This window comes from Acinonyx jubatus, chromosome B2 (genome assembly GCF_027475565.1).
Source record: "Acinonyx jubatus isolate Ajub_Pintada_27869175 chromosome B2, VMU_Ajub_asm_v1.0, whole genome shotgun sequence".
Classification (NCBI taxonomy): domain Eukaryota; kingdom Metazoa; phylum Chordata; class Mammalia; order Carnivora; family Felidae; genus Acinonyx; species Acinonyx jubatus.
The window spans coordinates 96,217,121-96,237,718 of record NC_069385.1 but is presented as its reverse complement, the minus strand read 5'-3'; the positions used below and the strand labels follow the sequence as shown (position 1 = coordinate 96,237,718).

Below are 20,598 nucleotides of genomic sequence, written 5' to 3'. Positions count from 1 at the left end.
ATGAAAGAAGAAGGAGAAGCTAACTGACTAACACAAACTTTTAGATTAAAAGATACCACCAAAAGCAAAAAGACTTGACTAAGTCATAACATTGTGAACTTTTAGAACACCAGAAGTAAAGGGAAGACCCAAAAGCTTTCAGAGAGAATAAGCATGTCCCAGGCTAAGGACTGGAAATCAGAATAGCATTGGCCTTTTCACCAACAACAAAGGAAGCTCCAAGATAATTATGCAATGCCTTCCAAATCTAGACTTCTATACCCAGTGATTTATCAGCCAAGTTTGAGGGTAGAATAATAATACTTTCACACTTATAAAATCTCACTAATGTGCTTCCTATGATTTCTTTTTCAAAGGTAACAGAGGAGCACTCCTCCCAAATGAGAGAGTAAATCTAGAAAAATAAAAACATGATATCCAGAAAATTGGTGGTCCAATTCAGGAGATAGACAAAGAGGGGCCATAGAATGATAGTGAAGGGAAGCTCCAGGATGACAAGTATACAGTGGCCTAGAAGCAGCTAGCCCAGATTATGGAGGGGTATGGAGGGCTCCAGGGGAGAGAACTCCAAGATAAATATGAAATTGATAAATGACATGATGTATCCAAATATAAAGAAAGGAGATTTTACACCTCCGACAGGAAGTTTAGAGATGTATAAGTGAGAGAAATAGTGTAAAATAATAATAGTAATAATAATAATAATAATAATAATAATAATAATGTAATTATTAACTCTATGGAAAAATGTTTTAAAGAAAAGTAATTGTGAATAATATTTGCATCACTATAATAATGTAAGCACAATATTTATTGAACTAACAATTGTGTTACCATTATTCTGGGGTGATGAGAAGAGTGTGTACATGTTTGCATGTGATTAGCAGGTGTGTGTGTTTCTGTGTGGCTGGGGGAGGATTTGAAAGAGAGCAATATTGTCATACCACATAGTTGAAAATCAGTAAGTTGGGTTGCCTGGCTGACTCAGTCATAGATCATGTGACTCTTGATCTTGGGGTCATGAGTTCAAGCCCCACATTGCACATACAGCTTACCAAAGAAAGAAAGAAAGAATTATATGGATCTGAAAAAAACAGTAAATAGTTGTATATGCATATTATTATTTAAGACTATGAAGGTAAATACCAGAAGAAGCATGTAAATGGATTGGAATTGGTGGTCTCTAAGAGTGTTAGTCAAGAGAGGTGAGTGACAGGGCAGAGGACTACTGTTATTCATTATAAGCCTTATTTTACTTAAAAACTGATCAATAACGAGTACATGATAGGTGTTCAAATCTAGCAGCTATCATTTTTTTTAATCAGTAATTTCCTTATAGGTCAGAAATTGCCAGTTATATTTCTAGAAGAGAAAAAAAAAATCTAGTCACATTAATTACAAACAACTATAAAATATCTACTAACAACCCTAATAAGAAATGTATGTGATCAATGAAGAAAAATTAAAAAATCACTGGAGGGGCTCCTGGGTGGATCAGTCGGTTGAATGTCCAACTCTTGATTTCAGCTCAAGTCATGGTCCCAGGGTCATGGGATTGGGCCCTGCGTCAGGACTCTGCTGCGTCTGGAGCCTGCTAAAGACTTTCTCTCTCTCCCTCTACCCCTATCCCCAGCTTGTGCTCTCTCTCTCTCTCTAAAATAAAAACAAAAACAAAAACAAAACAAAACAAAAAAACCCAAAACCTCACTGGAGAAATATACAAACCTAAATTAATGGAGAGGTTTGTCACATTCATTGATGAGAGGAGAAGATACCAATTCATCCCCAAATAACTAATACTTTGAGTGGAATTCCAATAAAAATACTAATGATTTTTTGTTTTGTTTTGTTTTTGGGAATTTGGCAATGATTATTATAAAGTTAACCTGAGAAAATAAATAGGCAAAATCAATAAAGACCATTCTGAAAAAGAATATGTGTATAACCTATCAACATTAAATCATATAAATTTCCAATTATTAAAAATGACTTGCTACTGCAAGATCAGCAGATCAGTGGAACAGAATTTATATCCCCCAAACAGAACCTTATATGTGATACAGAAACTATCCTAGAGGCCATATGGCGTAAAGGTAAAGAGTATAGATTTAGAGGGGCCAAACCACCTGGGTCCAAACCCCGGCTCTGCCACCTACTAGCTGTGTAACCATATGCAAGTTGTTTAACTGCTCTGTGCCTCAGTTTCCTCATCTCAAAACTGGAAATAATAAAAGTACTTAGCTGGGTGACATGTGAAGCATTCAGAACAGAACCTGGCTGTGTAAGTATTTGCTATTCCAGGGTTCACTATCACAAATCATCAGGGCCAGCTTCATGGATGCCTGACCTGTACAGTCCCTGACAACCCTACTCTTAGAAAGGTCCCAAATACTGGTTAAAAGCTCTGCTGTCACCATATTAAAATTTTTAAAAAGGTTTGAACAAGGAGTGCTGCATTTTCATTTTTGCAATGGGCTTGGCAATTTATGTAGCAAGTCCTGCAAGTTAATCAGAAAAAGGATAAATTATTCAACAAATGGCCCTGGGGAACTTGATATTCCAGTGCGTGTTGGGGGGAAGGTTGGGCAGCTTCAAATTAGGTGGTCATTTCACACCATATGGCACACTAAAATCATAGCTATACAGTTTAAATAAAAATGCCATCTTCTGACTTTTAAGTGGGAAGTACTGGTTTAAAAGCATGATGAAATTTATCTTTAAAAATTAATACGTATTTTCTAATACTGTTTGTTCACTGAATAGGCCTAGAAACATGAACTCAAGAGCAAAGAGCCCTTCTAGCACCTAGATATGGTCTTATAATAACATTTCCTTCTAAAAGGAGCTAGGGTTCCTTGGAGAAATGGCTGATTCCAGAACTTGCACAGGAAATGTACAAAATGAGCCTTGTTGGGGCCTAGAACAGGAAATATAGATGAAAATCTTGTCATACCAGCAAGCAAGGCAGTTAGCAAAGGCTATGTAGACATGCCAACCAGAAGAGTTTCCCACTGGCCAAAGATGGGACAATTTGAGTTTCAATAATAATGATACCCGCAACAGGTTATCATGTATATTTAAATGCATGAGTTCATAATGGTATTCAAAAAAGAAAAAACTTAATGATCATCTGGAAACTGGCAAATATAGATAAAAAGTCAAGTATTTGCCCTGTCATTATTTATTATATGAAATGAACCTAAGCATAACCAAACAGTTGATGGGAGGAAGTTTCCCTTTGTACAAGAATTCTAGCCAATAATTGAAGAAGAATTAGAATATCACCATTTTTCAACCCCTTATGATGTAATGAAATATAAATGGTGATCATCAGTGACAGCTAATACCCCAAGAAACATTAACCATGCATTCTATCACTATCTGATAGAATTTAAAACACTACCTAAATCTTATCAAGACTTTATATGTAATTACCAATTTAGAGCAAATACAGGGAACAGAATAATAAGTTAAACATGACTTGTAGATACAATCAGCAAAATCCCACTGCAGGAAATCCTGTAAAACTTACAACCCAATTTCTTCAATTAATAAATTCCAAAGAAAAAACTAGGACAGAGAGGAAAAAAAATCTATAGTTTATAAAAGGACAGTAACTAATCATAACATGTGGACTTTATTTGGATCCTGATTCAAATAAAGAAAAAAACAACAGTGATGAGAAAATCAGAGAAATTTGGACATTTACTAGTTTTTTTTAACGTTATTAAATAACTGTTGATTGTCACAATGGTGTTGTGTTTCTATTTTGTATTTATGTAATATTTTTATATTTTAAACATATACGTTTATATGTTTTCTTGCCTTTAGAGATACATATGGAAATATTTACAGATAAATGAGATGCTGCCTATGATTTGTTGGAAGTATTCTTGGGGATGGAGAGAAAGTGGATGGGGGTTTAAAAAGAACAAGACTGGCTATGAGATGAAACTGAGGGATGGATATATGGGAGTTTACAATTTTTGTTTATGTTCAGAACTATCCATTAGAAGTTTAAAAATTATATCCAGGTGGAAAAAGCTCATTTGTAAAAAAATATTCAAACCATACAAAATATATGACTATTTTACTGATCTGAAAGGTGAATGACTTTGTAAGCATAAAATAAATAATACACTGAAGAAGACTGCTACTTTACAATAAAAACTAAAAATGTGTGTATGCTTTCAAAATATCATGAAATTAAAAGATAAACACTCTAAGAAAAATGCTTGCAACTTATGACAAATAAAAGGTTAAAATGCTTAACATATAAGGGAGTAAATAACAATAGCTAACACACTGTGCTTATAACACATTAGGCACAATTATAAGCACTTCACAAAAACTGAATTATCAAAAATAGAAAAAGTACTGTCTGGCTCAGGTGGTAGAACATGAAACAGTTGAACTCAGGGTCATAAGTTTGAGCCCCACATTAGGCATAGAGATTACATTAAAAAAAATACTGGGCACCTGGGTGGCTCAGTCGGTTAAGCAGCTGACTTTGGCTCAAATCATGTCTTGTGGTTCATGAGTTCAATCCTCAAGTTGGGCTCTGTGCTGACAGCTCAGAGCCTAGAGCCTACTTCAGATTCTATGTCTCCCTCTCTATCTGCCCCTCATGCACTTATGCTCTGTCTCTGTCTCTCTCTCAAAAATTAAATAAACATTACAAAAAAGTTTTTTAAGTACTAATATTCCATGGTCTAACAGATAATTCATAGAAGGTCAAATAATCAATAAACAAGTATATATTTAACTTCACAATAATAAAATAATTGCAATTTAAATTTTATTAACACTTCAACCTATCTAAATAGTGAAGATTAGTTAGTGGTTAACACCTGTTGTTGATGCTGGAGTGAAATGCTGACTTCTTACATTGTTAGTGGGTGTGTAAGTTGGAAGAATCTTTCTCGAGAGCAAGTATTAGTTGAGGTTGGATAACATTTATACCTTTGACCCTATTATTATGCTTTCAGGAATTTGTAGCATTGTTGTGATCAGAGATACATATGAAGATGTATGTGCTAGGCAAGTCATAAAAGTTTTGTTTGAAATAAAGAAAAATTGGAAGCAACCTAAATTTGAAAAAAGGGAGCATTTAAATACATTATAAAACATCAATACCTCAGAATATTAGGGAACCATTAAAATCATGTTTTCAAGTGGAAAATAACCCATCAACAGGTGAATGAAAACTTTAATTATGGAGTATCCACATATTAAAATATTAGCAATGAAAAGGAATGAATAACTGATACATACAACAACATGAATGAATCTCAAAACATTATGCAGAGCAAAAAAAAAAAAAAGTCAGACCAAAAAAACTGAGAATATACCATTTGAAACCATTTATGTGTAATTCTAGAACAGGTAAAACTTATCTCTGACCAAAAATTCAAATCAGTGGTTGCCTCTAAGGCAAGTCTAGAGATTGACTCGGAAGGGACAAGAGACAACTTTCTGGATGGATGGAGATGTTCTATATCTTGTTGGGTGTCCATTAACTGGGTATATCACTTTGTCAAACTTATCCCCTTTTACCTACTTATTTTCTGCTCACACTTTGTGTAGGATCTTGCCTTTGAGTCTATGTAAATTAGACCTCAAAAGATCATATTTTCCAAGAAGATTTAGTGAAATAGGCAAATATTAAACTTACAGTTTTAATTGGAAAAAAGAACCATGACACAATGCTATGTATATAGTACAGTCCTAGTTATTTAAAAGAAAATACATGAATATGGGTGAAGATACACAGAAATGACAAGAAGGATACATTCCAATGAACATGTCCAACTTTCATTATTAGGAAAAAATCAGTAAATATTCTTCAAACCTCACTTTATAGAAAATTCCCTTTTTCTCTTTACATTCTAGCTGCCTTCTTACAGTTCCTCAAGTATAGAACTTGCATTTCCTTTGCCTCTGATGACCTCCTCATTTCCTCCAGCTATTTAATCCCTGCTCAGCCTTTGGCTCTCAGGTCAATCTTGATGTCCCCAGAGAAGCCCTCCATATGCCTCCCCTCCCCAGGCTGAGTTAAACATATTATGCCCCTCTCTTGTGACACTTAACAATTGTAATTTTTCATTTCTTTGTATATACCTCAAGTTAACCCAACTGCAAAGTTAAGGGCACTGCCCTCTAGACTGCTACATTTGCCTAACACTTCGGATGCCAACTATAAGCTCAGACATTTTCCAAAACCACCCTCAGCTCCATTAATTTTCTAGAGAAACTCACAACTCACTGAAAATTACAGGAAAAGAATACAAATTAGAACCAGTCAAAGTTGGAAGACACACATAGGGCAGAGTCAGGGTGGCTTCCAAATGTGAGCTTCTGTTGTCTTCAGGATGCATTGCCCTCCTAGCATTTATATGTTACAATATGCATGGAGTATTGTCCATCTAGGAAGCTCACTGGAACTCCAATGTTCATAGTTTTTATTGAAGGTTCATTGTGTAGGCATGATTAATTGATTGATTGGTTGGTTGCGTATGTTGAACTCAGTCTCTAAATCATTCTAGCTTTCTGGCTGTGGTCTGCTTCTATACTAAGACTATTGGGTGTGATTGTCCACACGCTGAGATATATCTTAGCATAAACTATCAGATGTGGGCTGAGAGGCTCACCCTGAAAAACAAAGACATGCCTCCTGTCACTCAGGCAATTCCAAGGGTTTACAGGCTACCTTTCAGGAACTAGGTGGTTAGGTGGAGGCCAGATCTCTCTTTAAGCAGGCCAAATTCTTACTCCACACCATGGTTGGGTAAATAGTGCTCCTCCCCCTCTTTCCTCCACCTCAGTTCCAAAAGGCCAGGATCACATTTGGTTTTGCTCCCAGTCTCAGTCTTAGCATTTAATATGGTGTTTAGCAAATGTTGACAATCTACCTAACATAGTTGTTTATGGCATGGAATTGCCTAAGTCTGAATTTGAATCTTGGTCTTCTTTTCACTGACTGGGTTGACCCTGGATGGGTTTTTTAACCTGTCTCACTGCCTAATTGTCCTCATCTGTAAACTAGGGGTAATGATAATATCTATCTCAGAGAGCAATGAGGATTAAATGAATGAACATCAGTAAAGTTCTCAGAATAGTGCCTGACACAGAGTAAAATCTAGATAAATGTTTATTATTAAATGCTCAATAAATAATGCTTATTGAATTAGTGTCTGGCACATGAGAGATGCTTAGTAAATATCAACTGAAAGAATATAAAAGAAGATTTTCTTTAGTAGATTTTACTATTTTTCTATTAATATGGTACCAGGTGTATTGATTTGTACATATTATCAATATGCTGGTTTTCAGCTTTCAAATCAAATATTGGTCTAAAGATTATGGCTTAATAATGTGCTTAAGAAAAGTCCAAAAATGCTTTAGAGTCTTTTTATTTCTCCAACATCCAGTACCCTCAACCATAGAGTGGGAGCTAAATTAGATAGGGTTCAATGTGTCTTCCAACTCCAACAAAATGTTATTTGTCCTTAGGAAACAAACTAGATATAACAACAGAGAAGACTATTTTACATGGAGACATGATCACCTTTGAATGTGTAAGTTTCCATTTAAAAAGGAACAAAGAGAACATTCAGCTGATTACCAAAATTCATCTTTAATATGTGAAAACATAGTTTTGAATTATGGCAATAGATTTTTATTAATTTGATGAAATTTGACTCCTTGGAAAACCACACACAAGCATCATTGAAATGTTATTTTAATAAATTTAAATAAAAATGGTTTATTTTACTGGTCACTTAAATTGGCCTGATATATTGGGAAGGTGATTGATAATAGAATCAGTAATGTCTCCAAATGAGATTTAAAACTTCCAGATAATACTATTAATGATTAGAAAAAAAGAATCAACTCTTTAATTCATTTTCATTATTTTATAATTCATTTAGTTATTTTAGTTATGAAGTAATGCATATATATTTTTTTAAGTTTATTTATTTATTTATTTATGAGAGAGAGAAGGGAGAGACAGAGAATCCTAAGCTGGCTCCACACTGTCAACACAGAGCCCAACATGGGGCTTGAACCCACAAACCATGAGATCACGACCTGGGCCAAAATCAAGAATCAGACGCTTAACTGACTTACTCACCCAGCCACTCCCAATAACCAAATATTTTTAAATTGATTTACTATTATTAAGCCATTGTTAAACTAAATAATAAAAAGTGAGTATGTCCCAATCACTTTTCTTGCCATGCTTAGTTTCTAAAAGTAGAAAATGTTAACAATTTGTCCCACCTATTTCTATACACGCAATATAATATACGTATACCACAATAAAAAATAAGAATACATGCCCCTGTTATTAAAAGTATTTGTACACTGTTACTTTTTCTTGCCATTTTAGTGTTACCACAGGCAGTCACCCAGTTTGAAGAATTGGTTGGTATGGCAGAGGCCCTACTTAAGGGTGGAGGAACTATGTCTACATCTGCGTCCACCCTCTGGAGAGCAACAAACAACTCCTCACCAGATTCATTTGCCTCAACATGCAGTAATTCTAATTCTAATTCCAGTTCACCAATTTCCTTGAAGGCTGAAGAAGAGCATCATACTGATGAGAAACAGGTGAGTTGGAATACTCGCCCTTTCTTTTTCTGGGATATAGTAAATACAAAAATTAAAAGAAGACTACAAAATGATGGAGCTCCTGGCTGGCTCAGTCCGTGGTCCATGGACTCGGTTTGAGTACCATGTTGGGTATAGAGATTACTCAAAAATTAAATCTAAAAAAAAAAAAGACTACAAAATAATCACTGTTTTATCAGATAACTTTAGGTAACTTTAGGTCATGACCATAACACTGCAATTACATAAAACAATTTTTTTACAATAAATCAAAACAACATTTGTTTCACAAATATCCAATTTAGAAAACTAAAGTCAAATTGTGGTCAATGATGAGGTTATTAAACTGGAAAACTCTTTTTTTTAAGTTTATGTATTTATTTTGAGAGAGAGAGAAATGCAAGTGGGGGAGAAGCAGAGAGTGAGAATCCCAAGCAGGCTCCAATGCTGTCAGCACAGAGCTGGATCCAGGGCTTGAACTCACAAACCATGAGATCATGGTTTGAGCCAAAGGCAGATGCTTAACCGACTGAGCCAACCAGAAAACTCTTAAACCAGTGATAGGTAACTTTGCATTAAGGATTACAAAATTACATCATTGGGAGAAGGTAAATTTCAGCCTCTGCATGCTGAATAAACATAGTTCTTTTCCTACTTCCCTAATTTCTCTTCATCAAGTAACAGAAGCTGAAAAGACAGAGTTTCATTAGAATGAGGTATCAGCTTTGAAAATATGCCTTCCAGAGCAATAATTAAATACTACCAATCTAACATTGAGAATATTTGAATCTTGGTATATCAGTTTCTTTTTGCTATATAACAGAAGACCACAAACTTTGTGATTTGTAATAATACAAATGCATTATCTCAGAGTCCTATAGGTCAGAAGTGTGGTAAAATCAAGGAGTCAGCAGGTGCATTCCTTTCTGGAGGCTCTATGGAAGAATCTGTTTCCTGCTCATCTAGGTTATCATAGAATTCAGTTTCTTGTGGTTGTTGAACTGGGTTCCCGTTTTCTTGCTGACTATACACTGGAGTCCATTCCCACTTCTACAGGCAACCATATTCCTTGGTTTGTGGTCCATTCCACCATGACAGGCAAAGCCTCTCTCACTCTTCCACTCTGTCCTCCTTCTTCTGCATTTTTTTCTTAATATTTTATTTATATTTGAGAGGTGGGGGGAGCATCAGAGAGAGAGAGAAAGAGAGAATCCCAAGCAGGCTCTGCACTGTCAGCACATGACCTGAACTGAAATCAAGATTTGGACGTTTAACCGACTGAGCCACCCAGGTGCCCCCTGCATCTTTTTTCTGATCCACTCTTCTGCCTCCTTCTTCTGCATCTAAGTGCTCTGTTATAAAATTGGGTCCATCTGTATAATCCAGGATAATTTTCTCATCTCAAGGTAGTTAACTTTAATCACGCCTACAAAGTTGTTTTTCCCTTATAAGGTAACATATTCACAGACTCCAGGGATGGGGGTATCTTCAGTGGGCCATTATTCTGCCTACCACATTTAGTAGGAGGTGTTGGGGATGGGACTCATTCTTAAACCATCAAATCCAGATCACATACAAGAATTTGTATGTACTCTGGAACAAACACTACATAAATATTGGGAGTTATATCAAAGATAACATTGAACTTGAACCCCTGAAATGTAAAATACATATTAAAAGTAAATTCATCACCAGGGTGCCTGTGTGGCTCAATCAGTTGAGTGTCTGACTTCTGCTAGGGTCATGATCTCATAGTCCGTGAGTTCGAGCCCCTTGTCGGGCACTGTGCTGACAGCTCAGAGCCTGGAGACTGCTTCAGATTCTGTGTCTCCCTCTCTCTCTGCCCCTCCCCTGCTCATGTTCTGTCTCTGAAAAATGAATAAACCTTAAAAAAAATTTTTTTAAAGTAAATTCATCACCTTAAAGAACGTTAATTGTGTTTTCTAGTGTGTCTTAACTCAATCAGTAATATATTTCCGCAGATACTTTCCTTTTCTTTGTTCAGGTTCAATTATTATTTTGTATTTTTTAGTTCAAGATTGAAAAATGGCAGATTGCCCGTTGTAACAAGAGCAAGCCTCAGAAGTTTATTAATGATTTAATGCAAGTACTTTACACGAACGAATACATGGCCACACACAGCCTGACTGGCGCAAAGTCCTCTACTTCGAGGGACAAAGCTGTAAAACCAGCTATGAATCAGAATGAAGTTCAAGAAATCATAGGTGATAATATAATTGTAGTACATTGTCACATTAATTTGAAATTCTTTTATCATTCCAAGTTAAGTCATTGTTTCATGGTCTTTTTGTTGTTTATTTTTCTATGAAAGGAAAATCTCAAGATAGCCTAAACCTCTTATTAAATATGGTGTATTTTGCAGAAAAATTTTATATTAAAGCAGTCATTAAAATAAAACTAAATTTTATTTCAGTGACATGTTTGAACTTTTTAAATTCATAGCTTTAGAAAAATGCTTTTCAAAATCCTTTCAAACAAAATTTCAAGTAGCAGTTTATATCTTATTTTCTGTTTCTTATCTTGGTTGTAGATCCCTTATCTTTTATGCTAGAAAAATAGAGGCTAATTTCCTATTTATGGTTTTTAAGTTAATGAATCTCCTCAAATATAATAATCTAGATTACCAAATAATTTTTTTTTTGCAAATATCAAACAAATTTAGGAAATCACTGAATCTGAGCTCTCTGTATTTTAATATACCATTTCTTAGCTACAAAAGGATCAGTCAGAATCTAGTTGTTTCAACTGTTTGCTGGGAATGGATAAAAATAAATTCCTAACATTGTGGAGCAAGGGGATCTAGAGTTAAGAGCAAGTAGCAAGGTTAAAGTTGAGTGGTACCATAGGAAGACATAGACCTTCCATATCTCTTGCTTTGCTTTGAAAACCCTGCCTATATACTCATCTATTTAAATATCTCATGGGTGTTTGGGCTGCCTTTGCAAAGTGGAGACAAAAGTATAATGTGAATTGTTTGATGTTTTATCTCAGTTCATACCTTATGATGCAAAGGCCTCAAAAAGTGTTTTTGTGTATTTGTTGTTGTTGTTGTTTACAGGAGTCACAAAACAGTTATTTCCCAACACAGATGATGTTTCAATTAGGAGAATGATAGGGCAAAAGCTAAACAACTGTACCAAGAAGCCAAATTTAAGCAAAAATCTGAACTCTCAGGATATTAAGTAGATCCTTTTGGTAAGTCTGCTCAATCTTCACAATCCTCTCAATGGGGCCAAAAGATTTAATACTTTTATCCCTGGAGTAGATTTCCGTGAACACTCTTCTAGAGAATACTAGTGGCCTGTGAAACACTAATAGGTATTCGTGGGGGTGAAGGTGAGGATGGGGAAGGGGATTTCAATTTGGGAAATGCTAAGTTCAGATACAGATTTTCCTTTCCCAGAGCTTCTCAGCATTTTTTTCTACTCTTTAAAATGCCCAAGTGCACCAGAAATCTCTAAAATGGAGATAAGAGTATGAGTGGTTTTCAAATGTTTTACTGAGAAACTTTTCTTTCTTTTTTTTTTCACAGAATGTATGTTAACTTATGAGTGGGGGTAGAAAGGAGCCAGAGGAGGGACACTTGATAATTTAAGAATTGTTTCTCTAGAACAGGGGAGACACAGACCCCAGGGAGATCTCTGAGGTACATCAATGGGACTGAACTTACAACTCCAAACAGTGGTTCATGCACCAACTACTGGCTGGAAGTCCTGAAGGGTCCCCTCTGCCATCCTTCCTTCTGCTTCTCACTGTCTTTAAATCTTTAAATCAGTTGTTATAGTTTATATTTGTTTGATAAGGATTTTTACCAAGATGTTTCTACTATGCTAAGAGAAAGAATTATTGCTAGTGAGTTTTGAAGGAAATACACTTCATGATCAGGCCCTGCCCTTAGGCAAAACTGTTCAAGTGGAATTTTCTGTTTGCTTTAGCAACCCAGTGTCCCAGCTGGTTCACTTGTGCTCAGCTTTCCTCTCCATTATTTTGATGGAAAATATGTGGGAAAAAAATGCAGTATTATGTTTTTAATATTTTTTGATAAACAGAGGTGTATGGGAAATACATGAGGGCAGGTTTTTCTTCCATTTGCTTGACTTCTATCTTTGACTTTGACTTTACTTGTTCTCTGCCTAACTCGAGCCACCTTTGACACCATTTTATTTTGCCTTTATTTTCTGTCCGTGTTTTAAATGGGATTTGGGCCGTGTGTAATGCAGTAATTCTCTCCACCTATCCTCCACCCTGACTACTACCCCCACCGCCTTTGATGGCCCCTTACTATTTTGCTGTATAACTGAAGCCTCACTCTGATGAGGGTCAACAATAGTTTCTCTTCCTTAAAAACAAAACAAAACAAACAAAAAACCACTTATAACGACTGCAGGGGGTTCCTTCCCTTGGCTCATCCATACTGGTAGACTGACTTACAGATTTATAAAAGATAGGATATTTGTATCCTTTTTCTGATGAAAAATTTCAGTAGGCTGTGAATCCCACAACTTCCCAGTTGGGAAATAATTGCTTAAATGAGCCCTTAGAACTGCTTGTTTTGACATGAGGCTACCCAGTTATCCAAGTAGCTAAGTTCCCTTGCTAAATGCCATGTAACGAGAACTCCAAGGGTCTGCTATATAGGGCTACCTTTTGGAGCACACAATTATATTTCAGAGCTATGCATAGTATTTCAATATCCCAACTTCTGCCTTTTTAATGCCTCAGCCTGCCAAGGGTAGGCACAAAACTCAACTCTGACTAACAGTCAGCAAAGTGTTAAAGAAATTAAAGCTAAAAGGGTTTTATATCAATTTTGCTTGTACTTGCAACCCAGTAGTACTGTTATTAATCACCTGACTATGGCAATGATTAAAATAGAAAAAAGGAACAAATCTTTTGCTAAGAACACAGCATGTTCTGGTGCCTTCTGGGCCTGAGCCTCACTTTGTTGACAACTTGCTTGGAATGGAAATGTACATGTTTTGAATCAGAGGTGGAGATTAACCCTAGAATGGAAAAATTTTTTTTAATTGGCAGGTATCTTTCATTTGAAGTATAGCTAAATCCAAATTAATTGGCAGGTAATTAATTTAATTGGCAGGTATCTTTCATTTGAAGTATAGCTAAATCTAAATCATTTCAAAAGGACTGAGAAAACATGCTGGGAAAGACAGGGTCATATCAAACTTAATTTAGCCATGTTTCACGAATAAGTCTGATATAGCACCATCTAGTGGAATGCTGCTTTATTTTTTTCTTCTTGATCATTTAACAGGAAGGAGCCTGAAGATGACTGCACTTACTCAGGCAAACCATACTCCCTCCTTATCCCACTCCCTAAAGTATTCTTTGGAAAAATAACTTTCTTTGCATTACTATTAGCAAGGCAATATGCACTGCAAAATCATGTAGACTTCTACAAATTCCTGTGCATCCACAAAGCCCAGCAACCCCCACCCACGGGCCCTGTGGTAGACAATGCCCTCCACCCAGTACTGAGTGCAAGGTTGCCACTGGTGGCTTGGATTTGAAACAACTGTTTCCCAGATAAGATTTATTTCTGAGAGGATAGGCCCTAAATTCCACCGTTCTTCCCTTTTTATCTATTCTCTCTCACTCCTATGACTGCCCTCAAGTTGCCTGCAGTTTATGCTTTGCCAAGAGCTTTATGTTGCCAACCTTTCTGGCCTCCCTCCATTTTTTGTTTCTTTCTTATAGGAACTGAGGCAAATAAGAATTACAGAATATTAGCATATCGCCTCTATAACATCCCACTAAATGACCAAACAGCCTTCTCCTGAAATTTCCAAAGCTGCCTCAGCCTGTATAATCTCCACAATAACATTACATACGCATTTATTATAACTTAAGATGATCCAATATAGCAGTGCTCAAATAGGATGGGACGGATTTTTGTCCCCTGCCTCCCAGCTAGGAGATACTTGAAAATGTCTGGAGATATACATCATTGTCACAACTGGATGATACTACTGGCATCTAGTGGACAGAGCCACAGATGCTGCTAACCATCCTACAAAGCATAGGACAGTCCCCCTCACGACAAAGTATTACCTAACCCAAAATGTGAATTGTGCCAAGATTAAGAAATCCTGGTCTAAAATGATTTATTTACTTTGCAGATAAAGAAACTAAAGCCAAAATGAAGTTAAGTGAATTGCCAAGATGATCTGATTAGTAACTATTAGAAAGGCAACACGAACATATAGTTCTTTGTATTTTTTGAAGAACCTTTTCTTAATCATTTTTTAAATTTGAGTGCAGACACAAAATGTTACATTACAGGTGTACAACATAGCAATTCAACAAGCTTATATATTATGCTATGCTCACCCTAAGGGTAGCTACCCTCTGTAACCATATGACACTATCACAATACCATTGACTATATTCCTTATGCTGTGCCTTTTATTTCCATATTTGTTCATTCCATAACTGGAAGCCTGTATCTCCCAATCCCCTTCACCCATTTTGCCCATTCCCCCCAGTCTCCCCTCTGGCAACCATCAGTTTGTTCTCTGTATTTGCAGGTATAATTCTGCTTTTGTTTATTCTTTTTATCTTAAGATTCCACATATAAGAGAAATCATATGGTATTTGTGTTTCTCAGCCTGACTCATTTCTCTTAGCATAATATTCTCTAGGTCCATCCATGTTGTCACAAATGGCATGATTTCATCCTTTTTATGGCTGCATAATACTCCTGTGTGTGTGTGCGCACATGCGCACGCGCGCGCGCGCGCACACACACACACACACACACACACACACACACTATATCATCCTTATCCATTAGTCTATTGGGCTTTTAGGTTGCTTCCATATCTTGGCTATTGCAAATAATGCTTCAGTAAACACAGAGGAGCATATATCTTTCCAAATTACTATTTTCATTTCTTTAGGTAAGTACCCAGCAGTAAGATTATTGGATCATATGGTATCTGTTTTTTATTTTTTGAGGAAACTCCATACTGTTCTTCACAGTGGCCGTACCAATTTACATTCCCACCAATGGCGTGTGAGGCTTACATTTCCTCCACATCCTTGCCAATGCTTGTTTTTCTGGTGTTTTTGATTTTAGTCATTCTGACATGTGTAAGATAATGAATGTCTCACCGTGGCTTTGATTTGCATTTCTCTGATGATTAAATGATGTTGAGAATCTTTTCATGTGCTTATTGACCATCTGTATATCTTCTTTGGAAAATTGTCCATTCAGGTCCTCTGCCCATTTTTTTAAGTGGATTGTTTGGGTTTTGTTTTGGTTTGGTTTTTGATGTTGAGTTGTATCAGTTCTTTATATATTTTAGATATTAATCCTTTATCAGATATGTCATTTGCAAATATCTTCTCCCATTCAGTACGTTGCCTTTTTGTTTTTGTTGATGGTTTACTTCCCTGTGCAAAAGCTTTTTATTTTGATGTAGTACTATAGTCCTTTGTATTTCTTATTGCACTAGTCATAGTTCTCCAGAGAAACAGAACCAATAGGATGTATATAAAGAGACATTTGAAGGAATTGGCACACACAATTGTGAGGTGTGGTGAGTCTGAAATCTGCAAGACACGCTAGCAGGCTAGAGACCCAGGAAGAGTTGATGTTGCAGTCTTGAGTTCAAAGGCAGTGTGAAGGCAGAATTCCTCCTTCCCCAAAAAACTTCAGCCTTTTCTCTTAAGGCTTACAACTTACTAGGTGAAACCCACCCATATCATGGAGGATAATCTGCTTTACTGAAAATCTACTGCTTTAAATGTTAATCCCATCTAAAAAATACCTTTATGGCAACATCTGGACTGGTGTTTGGCCAAACAACTGGGTATCATAGGCTAGCCAAGTTTACATATAAAATTATATGTTTTAGGGTCAGAAAGTCTGGTTTTGAAGACTGTTCCACTTCTTAATAAATGTGTGGCCTTTGGAAAGTCACTTGAACTCTCTAAATATCAATTTATACAGGGATAATACTACTACCTACCTAGGAATGGATTCAGGATTTGTGGGACCTAAGGCTTAATAGTATTTGGAGAACTCACTTTAAGAAATACAAAATTATGAATACACAATCAGCTAAAATTCCACAGAGGCTCCACATCCAAAGTGGGTTCAAACTTATGACCTCTAGATCAAGAGTTGCATGCTCTACTGACTGACCCAGCCAGACGCCCCAAAATGACATACTGTTTAAAAGTTAACAAATTTCTCAAATATCACATAATGTAGGGGAAATTATATAATATTTTTACTAACAGCTCTATAATACTTTCATCCTACTTTTTTTGAGTTGCATACATGTTGATTGCCTCTTCATTTGACAAGTTTATAACAGCCTTTTCTACAGAAATAAAAAAATAATTTAGACTATCCTCTAGTATAGTAGATTAAAAATGTATTTTTTTTCTTTTTGACATTTTTAAGAGTTTTCTTTCAAATTCTTAACTCTTTTGTAGCAATATAAATTTTAGGATTGTTGTCAAATTTGGGGAAACCTCTGTTAAATTTCTATGATACCTGAGCTATAAGATTTCAGGGCATTTCAAGCTTTCTATGGAGTGAGTCCTCTTAGACATTCTTTGAATTGACCATAGTCATATTTTTGCTAAAGGATACTACAAACTGGAATGGCCACCATTAATATAACTACAAATCGGAGACATGACAAAGCACAAAAGGATATCCCAGTCAATCCGTGGTAAAATCCCAGAAATACCCACTGCCACCCCATGGTTACAATCAGAGAGAAAATATGGCTAAGGGGCAGTTGAAAGGGAAAGGCAGTGGTCTCAACTGATTATAGTCGAAATATCTAACTTTTGCAAATTTAACAAAAATAAATAAACATGTGAACATATTGGAAGGCACTCATGCAAGCAATCTTTATTAACTTTATAGTAATTCTGCCTCTAACATAGCTCATTTGGTTTTTGTGACTTTTGAAAGAGGTAAACCAGATTTGGGGAATTGCCTGCTATTTAAGCAGTCAATAAATGTTACTGAAGAATGACAAACAGAATTGGTGATCATTTTTTTAGGATGATTGATGGGTATGTGGGATGGTTCATTTTACTTTGTGGATTTGAAATTTTACCCAATACAAAGATTTTTTTAAGTCATTTGAGATAAAAATATATGTAAAATATTTTAACTGTTGTCTATGCTGGAATTTCTCTGAATAGATGATAAAATAATTTCTAAGTCACCTCAGCAGTAATAGTTCCTATTAACAATTTGTATTTTTAGGCAAAAATTTATAGTAGGCACAATAACTCATACCACTGTTAAAAGCACTGTAAGAACTCTAACATAAATTTGTTTTTTTGAAATTTGCTTTCTCTAGGTATTGTAGGTATCTGAAATAAAACATCTTCAGTTTTGAATCTAACATTGGATTTTGTTGGAGAATCTGCAACCTCCCTGGCAGTGAGCACAGAGAGACATGGTGACAGGCTGGGAGATGTCTGGAATATTGCTGGCTCTTGATGGAGCAACAAGCTTGCTGAAGAAGCTGCATGTAGATTCCACCATAAATATCAGTGATGCATCAAACCAGAGAATTTCTAGTAGTCAAATAAGCATGCAATATGGTTTCTTGGAAATATGCATTTTCCTGTCCCCAAACGCTTCTCTGCACAGCTAACTTAACACAATAGAGCTCTTACCACAGCAACAAAAACTTCAACCCCTACGATTTGTCATTGTCCTAAATAATCAGTCACTGTACATTTATTATAGCCAACGACTTCCCAGTTTAGTGTTTGGATCTTTAGCAAAAGCGCATGCTTGGAAAAGTAAATAGTAAATAATCAATGTACATGAATGTGAGGACAGCAAAGTTGGTCTAAAATCTGATGATCATATCTAACCAAGTAATGGTGTTTTCGCAATGAAGTTACAGGGTTATTCTTCCCTGTTACCTAAAAATGTATAAAACAGGAATCCGAAAAAAGTGAAAGCAACAAGACCTTTTTATTTTAATATGAAACTATTCCACTGCACTCCTAGGAAAGAAAGAAACCCAAGTTTTTGTGACTGTTGAAACAATGTATTGATTTCAGAAAAATTTTTGTTTGTTTACATGCTTCTAACTTTTTATTGCCCAAAGTATATTAAATACAGATGTGTAATATAAAACATAAACATCATCTAAAATATCCTATATAAGATATTACATCATATGTATTTGGTTGGTTTTATTGCTACACTCCTTAGTTTTAACTGGTTTGATTCCATAGTATCAGTAGAAAAAAGAATTGAAAACAAAATCATATGGGATGGATAATCACACAAAAAGAAAAATGCCATTTTTTAAATGAATGAAAGATAAAACATTCTTCATCAAGAGGCTTCTACTTTGATGTCAGGTTGTCACACATGACAACTTTGCAATGACAAGCCATGCTTCTTCAGTGTACAAGGTCATGTTTAAAGTTGGAAAAGAGGATGCATATAATAGTTGGAAAGTTCAGAGTTGTGGACCCAGGGAACATTCCATAATGCTGCTTGATAAAAATGTGGTCATACAAAATAAATATGATAAAGGAAATAACTTATGTTAACGTTTGCTACTTTTACTTAAATATAAATAAATCCCATTGAAAACATAAAAAGTATTTGCTTGTTTCTTATTAATGTATAAAATCCAGGGAAAAAATCTTTTTCTGGGCTGATTTTCTGTTGTCTTCCTACATGGAGATGATAGTTTCCTTAAGATTTTTACCTAGTAGATGGAACACTAAAAAAGAAAAAAAGAAAAAGAAGAAAAAGAAGAAAAGAAAAAAAAAAGATTTTTACCTTGTAATGGAACGTGTGGTCAGTGTCTTCATCTGTTCTATGATATCATTTTCCTGTAAATGTCTTTGATGCATTTGTAATTTTTGTAGCTCTTTTCACATTTTCTCTTACACTATCGTTGTGCTGATGTCCTGCCATAGCCTTTCTTCAACATTAATTTATAATGACATGGTTTTTCCTGGTCCGGCTATTTGCAGGTGAGTTCATGGATGGTGGAGGGGCCAGGGTTCCCTGCCAGGCGTCAGACCGTTCAGAAGCCCTCTCTTCGCAGTCACAGAGACCACAGATTCCAGCCAGCATGGCTCCTCTGACAAGATTTTGTGTAGCCCTCCTCCCTTTGGTCCTCTGACCCAAGCTGAGTCTGAAAGGATTTCTGTTCCCAGCCCTGCATTCCCAGGCCCTTCACCAGCAGCAGCAGACAGGACAGAGCCCTTGCACTTACCGATGAGCCCTTGACCTTCATGGAGTAAGATTCTGCTGGATCTTTCTGAGATGTGCTGTTAGGAGCCCTCTCAGAGAGATACTCTGTGCATTTTCTCTGCATCCCAACTTGTGACTTCTGCTGAAGCTCAGCTTACGTTACCCCTCAGTTATTAGATTTATAGGCTATTGAATTTGCATTTCTGGATGAGTTTCTCCTTTCAGGAAGTATGCTTTGCTGCTACTTTCTGAGGCCTGCTACTCATAAGGGGCCTTGACATTGTCCTTGCATTTTCTGCACAATTTAACCTTTAATAGCAACTTTTAAGTCCTTGGTTTCTGCAGGTATCATCCATTGCCTGTTTTGCTAAAAACAGCAAGACAGGGCACCTGGGTGGCTCAGTTGGTTAAGCAACTTGGTTTCAGCTAGGGTCACGATCTGGCAGCTTGGGAGTTCGAGCCCTGCATTGGGCTCCGCACTGACAGCGCAGAGCCTGCTTAGGATTCCCTCTCCCTCCTTCTCTGCCCATCCCCTGCGTGCACATGCTCATATGCTCTCTTTCTCTCAAAATAAATAAACAAGCTTAAAAAAAAATAGCAGGACAGGGTGTTGTGCAGGTGTTGGTTTTTTCCCTCCTTGTTGCTTTGATTTCTTACAGTAAGGAAAAGGTAAATAAGGCTTACTTGGATGTTCTTACCAGAGTTACATCCATTGTTGTCACTGTAGGATTGCTGGAAGA

The 20,598-nt window shown here is 36.2% G+C and overlaps 1 protein-coding gene across 2 annotated transcripts in view; it reads left to right on the top strand.

Annotated features, from left to right (window-relative positions):
* The window catches only part of BEND6 (BEN domain containing 6), a 60,040-nt gene extending 40,786 nt beyond the window's left edge, over positions 1-19,254 (top strand). For both annotated transcript variants that reach the window (XM_015070146.3, XM_015070145.3), the window contains 4 exons: positions 8,393-8,613; positions 10,646-10,838; positions 11,693-11,829; positions 17,985-19,254. In XM_015070146.3, the coding sequence (XP_014925632.1) occupies positions 8,393-8,613; positions 10,646-10,838; positions 11,693-11,820 (542 nt within the window). In that variant the 3' untranslated portion in view covers positions 11,821-11,829; positions 17,985-19,254. The remainder of the gene's footprint in view (positions 1-8,392; positions 8,614-10,645; positions 10,839-11,692; positions 11,830-17,984) is intronic.
* The last annotated feature ends 1,344 nt before the right edge of the window (positions 19,255-20,598 follow it).